At 50.1% G+C, this 6,152-nt stretch overlaps 1 protein-coding gene across 1 annotated transcript in view; it reads left to right on the forward strand.

Moving 5' to 3' along the window:
• hmces (5-hydroxymethylcytosine binding, ES cell specific) overlaps positions 1 to 5,768 on the forward strand; it is a 22,102-nt gene extending 16,334 nt beyond the window's left edge. The window contains exon 5 of the mRNA XM_078543028.1: positions 4,511 to 5,768. Within this exon, the coding sequence (XP_078399154.1) occupies positions 4,511 to 4,705 (195 nt within the window). The 3' untranslated portion in view covers positions 4,706 to 5,768. The remainder of the gene's footprint in view (positions 1 to 4,510) is intronic.
• The last annotated feature ends 384 nt before the right edge of the window (positions 5,769 to 6,152 follow it).

Genomic DNA, 6,152 nt, shown 5'->3' on the forward strand with positions numbered 1-6,152 from the left:
AAACTGAACCGGACCAGCCATATAACTATTGTGGCCACAAGAGCCGGTCAGAGGCTAGAAATCCTGCGGCGAGTAACTCACCTCCTGACTTCCCAGAGTCTGTCCACCATATCTACAAGGAGTGTGATGGAATACTCTCCACTAGCCTGGATAAGTGCAGCTCCAACAACACTCAAGAAGCTCAACACCATCCAGGACACAGCAGCTTGCTTGATTAGCACCCCATCCACAAACATGCACTCCCTTCACCACTGACGCACTGTAGCAGTGTGCACCATCTACAAGATGCACTGCAGGAACTCACCACAGTTCCTTAGACAGCACCTTCCAAACTGGTGACCACTACCATCTAGAAGGACAAGGGCAGCAGATCGATGGGAACACCACCGCCTGGAAGTTCCCCCTCCAAGCCACTCGCCATCCTGACTTGGAAATATATCGCCGTTCCTTCACTGTCGCTGGGTCAAAAATCCTGGAACTCCCTCCCTAACAGCACTGTGGGTGTACCTACACCACATGGACTGCAGCGGTTCAAGAAGGCGGCTCACCATCACCTTCTCAAGGGCAACTAGGGATGGGCAATAAATGCTGGCCCAGCCAGCGACACCCACATCCCATAAATGAATTAAAAAACAATCCTTCAGGCGATTGTTTAAACCTCTGTCCCTGGATATTGATGTTTCTCCTAAAGGAAATGGGTTTTTCCTATCCAGGTCCTCCATAATTGTAAACACCTCAATTATCTCTCCCCTCAGCCTCTGCTGTTCCCAAGAAAACACAAAAGTGATCTTCCTCGCAGTTAGAATTCTCCAGCCCTGGCAACACCCACATAACACCCTCTGCACCCTCTCGAGTGCAATCACATCCTTCCTGTAGTGCCATTGCCACCGGGCAGCACTCTAGCTGTGGCCCAGACAGCGTTTGATATCGTTCGAGTGGAACCTCCTCTGTACCGCCCAGATTCCTATGGACTGGGGTACCCGTGTGTCCGCAGCAACATCAACTTAAAAAACAGTGATTAAGTGACAGTGTGACAGCGGGGAGTACAGTGAGCTCTGGTTGAGAATCGGCTGTTTAAGAGATGAAATTGGGAGCTCAGTGTCGTTCAACGGAACTACTTATACGCAGGTGCTATGTAGAAGTTTAGCAGCTTCTGTTGCAACTTACTTGTAAGGCACTTGCCCGAGGTGGGAGTAAAGTGTGCGTGTGTGTGCGTGTGTGTGTGTGTGTATGTACCACGAATCTCCCCATTTCAATCTCCACCTAGCTAGCTAATCTCGGTTAGGTTGCCTCACTTGGGACGATGCTCTCTCATTGGCCAGGCGAAGGCAGCGAGGGTTCAGCCTCGGGATTGCTACCCAAAGACCCCCTGTGTGGGGTGGGAAGGAGGTGTGTGGGTGTGGAGGGAGGGGGGCTGGTGTGTCAGGGGGAGTGGAGGGAGGGGGCTGGTGTGTCAGGGGGAGTGGAGGGAGGGGGCTGGTGTGTCGGGGGGAGTGGAGGGAGGGGGCTGGTGTGTCGGGGGGGGGATTGGAGGGAGGGGGGCTGGTGTGTCGGGGGGAGTGGAGGGAGGGGGCTGGTGTGTCGGGGGGAGTGGAGGGAGGGGGCTGGTGTGTCGGGGGGAGTGGAGGGAGGGGGCTGGTGTGTCAGGGGGATTGGAGGGATGTGTTTGGGGATGTCTGTAGGATTTGCTCAGCCTTGTAGTTGAATTGCTTCAAATTGAAGTTATACTGCGGCTCTCCCGGGCCTTGGCGAGACCACTTCTGGAATACTGTGCACAGTTTTGATCTCCGTATTTGGGGAAAAAAAGATATAATTTGTGCTAGAAGCAGTTCAGAGAAGGTTCACTCAACCCATTCCTGGGACAAAGGGCTTATTTTACGAAGAAAGGTAAAACAGGCTGGGCCTGTACCCATTGGGGAGAAGTGATCTTATTGAAACATGTAAGATCCTGGGGGGATTCGGTAGCATAGATACCAGGAAGATGTTTCCTCTTGTTGGGGGTGACTACAACCAGGGGACACAGTTTGAGAATAAGAGGTCTCCTGTTTAAGACGGGGATGAGGAAAGCTTTTTCTCTCAAGGGGCCGTTATTATGTGGAATTCTCTTCCCCAGAAACCATATCAGGCTGGGTCACTGAATATATTCAGGGCTGAGTTAGGTAGGTTTTTGATACTCAAGGGAGTTGAGGGTTATGGGGAACAGTGGAGTTGAGACCACAACCATATCAGCCTGATCTTATTGAATGGTGGAACAGGCTCGAAGGGCCGAATGGCCTACTCCTCGCACTGTGGCTGGGTCAAAATCCTGGGACTCCCTTCCTAGCAGCACACTGCACCGCACGGACTGCAGCGGTTCGAGAAGGCAGCTCACCAGCACCTTCTCAAGGGCAACTCGGGATGGGGCAATAAAATGCTGGGCCCAGCCAGCGACGCCCACATCCCATAAAAATAATTTTTTTTTAAAAACTTCCTATGTTTCCTGACTTAACTGTAGAGATTAAACTAACTAAACTGCCTATCTGTGTGAGACATTGGAGAGTGACCAACAAGGGCAGGCCAGTCAACGTGAAAAAGGGAAAAGACTTAGCTAGTTTATATTTAAGGAATTTTTTTCCCGTATGTGTTTTCCTGGAAAAAATGTTGAGGAAGCTGTTTCTCCTTCCACCCCAGCCTGTGGTTTAACTATTTGTTAATTCATTCCTGGGATGTGGGCCTCGCCAGCTAGACCAACATTTATTGCCCATCCCTAATTGCCCCTTGAGAAGGTGGTGGTGAGCCACCTCCTTGAGCCGCTGCAGTCCACGTGGTGTAGGCACGCCCACCGTGCTGTAAGGGAGGGAGTTCCAGGATTTTGACCCAGCGGCAGTGAAGGCACGACTGCCCTTCAGCTGGGACAGAAAAGCCCCTTAACTGGTTAACTCCCACTAATCAAATTAGGTGAAATTAAATTAAACAATATCACATGTACAGGGATGGAGTTTGTTAGTGAGGCCAGGCAGGGGATGGAAGGGACAGTAACACAAAGGGTCACAGCCTCCCCTTAATTGCAGCTCAATAATCACCCGCTCTTTGCGGCAGTTCTGGTTTTCATCGTACGCTTCACAGACTGCTTTCAGAAGGCAGATGTGCTGAGTGTGGAAATGCTACACGTCTTCAAGTGAAAGACAGACAGACTTGCCGATTCAGGATAGTTTTCCACAATCCCAGAACGTCCCAGAGCACTTTGCAACCAATGAACGCTTTAGTCAGTGTCGTGACTGTTGTAACATAAGAAACGTGGCAGCCAATTTGCACAAAGGAGATAAATGATCAAATAATCTCTCTCTCTCGTGATGTTGATTGAGAGAGAAATACTGGGCAGGACAGTGGGGACAACTGCCCTGTGCTGCTTCGAAATAGAGGCCATATGGGATCTTTTACGTCTACCCGAGAGGGTAGCCGGGGCCTCAGTTTAATGTCTAACGTGAAAAGGTGATTCCGCTGACAGTGCAGCGCTCCCTCAGTGCTGCACCAGTGTTCCAGCTGGCCTTGAGCTACCACATAGTAAAACCTGAAAAAAGAGTAGGGGAATCCTGGCCTATAGTTACCCTTCCAGACCTGAGCACACTAGCACTCCAGTGCAGTACTGAGGAAGCGCTGCACTGTCAGAGGTGCTGTCTTTTGGGTGAGATGTTAAACCAAAGCCGCACCCACACTCTCTCAGGTGGATACAGAAGATCCCATGGAACTATTTGGAAGAGCAGGGGAGTTCTACCAGGTATCTTAGCCAATCCGCATCACCTGGCCATTATTGCATTGCTCTTTGTGGGAGCTTGCTGTGCAGGAATTGGCTGCCAATTTCCTAGATGTACAGCAGTGACTGCGCCTCAGAAGTGCTTCACTGGCTGTAAAGAACTTTGGAAAGTTCTAAGGTTGTGAAAAGTGCAGGATTAAGGCAAGTCTTTTCTCAGTCAGTTAGCAGATTGGTTATTTATCTCATATAGACTTTATGTGTACTCGCTGTGTACAGATTGACTGCAGCATTTCAAAAGTAATTCTTTGGCTGTGAAGCACTTTGGGGCATTCTGAAGGCACTGCATTAATGCGGGCTCTTCCTTTTCAAAGAATATTTGAAATTTGATCTTTTTTTTCCCCCCCTCAACCTCTCCCTTCCGCCCTGCAAATAAAAACCTCAAATCTTGTGTCACATTTGAATTAGGATGGAAGGAAACCATTCAGCCCATCGAGCGTGTGCTGGCTCTTTTGCGAGAGTCACCAATTAGTCCAACTCCCCTGTGCTTTTTTCCCCCATAAGCCTTTTACCGTAGCCTGCTTTTACCTTTTGGTCGGTAAAACCGATAGACTTGTAGATATTTACGCGGTAATTGTGTGTTATATGTGAGGCCACGTTCTTCTGTGTGTCCTCCAAATGTTGGTCAAAAAAATCTCTCGGCACGAAACTGGATTCGCTCCAGTTCAGCCAGCAAGAGAGCAGTGGCCCTGATGAGTTTGGTCTTTTGCGTGTCCCTAGGAAGCCAAACCCACAGCCAGCAGCAAACTGATGATGAACTGGCTGCAAAACCCCTCTCCCAAGAAGGAAGAAGTCGGCGCCGGGAGTCCGCTGAAGGCTAAGCCGGAGACGCCAAAGAAAAGCAGCGTGGGGCTGATGCAGATGTGGCTTCAGAAAACTGAGGAGCCCTCGGCCAAGAAGCTGCGCACCACCTGAGGATACGCTTAACCCCGGCAGCCCGGCGAGCTCAGCTCCGAGGCGCTTCGTTGAAGATTGAACCTCGATGGGCGGCGTTGAGTGAGCGTCGCTGGTCCTCACCAAATGTTGCAAACGCGTTCGACTAGACTTTCTAGCACCTTTTGTTCTTTGCAAAGTTCCGGTTGCCATGTTGTGCATTTGCCTAGAACAGTTAGAAAGGGGGGGGTGGGGGGGGTGAAATGGCAAATCGAGCCGAAATTAAGAAAACCCAAAATGTCCAGAGAAAGGACCGTCGGCCCTACGCAGAAGAGAATGGTTAAGATTTCGGCACTCGTTGATTGGCAGCCTCACGCTGACCAGGCTGCCCAATGTGCGGTGGTACATGAGAATGTACAGAGGGGAAAAACTGTCCTGAGAGCGGGGGCTGTTTGGAATGAGCTTTTTTGCCCTGCATTTGGCTGTGGCTGCACCCATCCCGGGTAGCGGTGCATGCCGCAATTGTTAGACAGTCCTTGGGTGAAGTTGGGACTCTGCCCAACATTCAAGGGGCCGGGTCAGTTCAAATGTTGGCCACGGATGGGATGCCTGCCTGGGGGGAGAGGGGAGGCATGTCAGACGATGCCATTGATTTTCATGCAGCATCCGAGAACATTCTGTATCACTGAGATTGGCCTTTAGATTTTTAAACTCTCCCACTCCCCTCTTCAGCTCCTGTACCCCAGCACCTCCTAACCATTGCCTCACACTTTGGGGAGCAGGTTTGTAAAAGCGGGGAGAATCCTGACCTTCAGCTTGTTTTAAAGTAAGAATTAAACGCAGGGGTCGGTCTTCTCTTCGAGGTCAAGTGGAGACCCCATTTTCTCCTCCATTACCCCCCCCACCCTCACTCAGGACTTTGAGCTTTCTCCTCTCCGGGTTGCCCAGTCTCTCAGGATTTTGTTACAGTCTGTGGTTTTTTTGTTTCCTGCTCAGTGAGGTTAAAGCATTCAATTTTTCATTGTTGCATTTGTTGCTGTAATGCTTTTTGAACATGCTGTATTAATTATAGTCACTCTACAGTTATTAGAGCTGAATAAATGTCTGCCTGTCCGCTTAATTGTGTGCGATTCATTCAAACGTGCGACTGCTGGCAAAGGGATTTGTGAAACTTCAATTGAAATTTTGGAGGAGTGGGGAGAGAGGTTGCTGGGTGGAGTTGCAGAAGAGAGGGATTATGATGAGGGGACTGGTGGCAGGGTAGATCTGGGTGATGGATAGATGGACACATAGATCTTATGTGTCAAGTTGCTCCCATATCTGCTCCTACCCCAATTTAGCCCATTACTGACCACCTGGTACTTAGACTTTTTCCTGAAGTGGGGGATAAACACCAGCGCAGACTGGATGGACCATTTGCCCTGTTCCTGTGTTGCAGCTTTGCTTCAGAGAGGTGAGTGCGTCTGGCCTTGACCATCAAGGCAGCATT

Source organism: Cetorhinus maximus, chromosome 6 (genome assembly GCF_964194155.1).
Source record: "Cetorhinus maximus chromosome 6, sCetMax3.hap1.1, whole genome shotgun sequence".
Classification (NCBI taxonomy): Eukaryota; Metazoa; Chordata; class Chondrichthyes; order Lamniformes; family Cetorhinidae; genus Cetorhinus; species Cetorhinus maximus.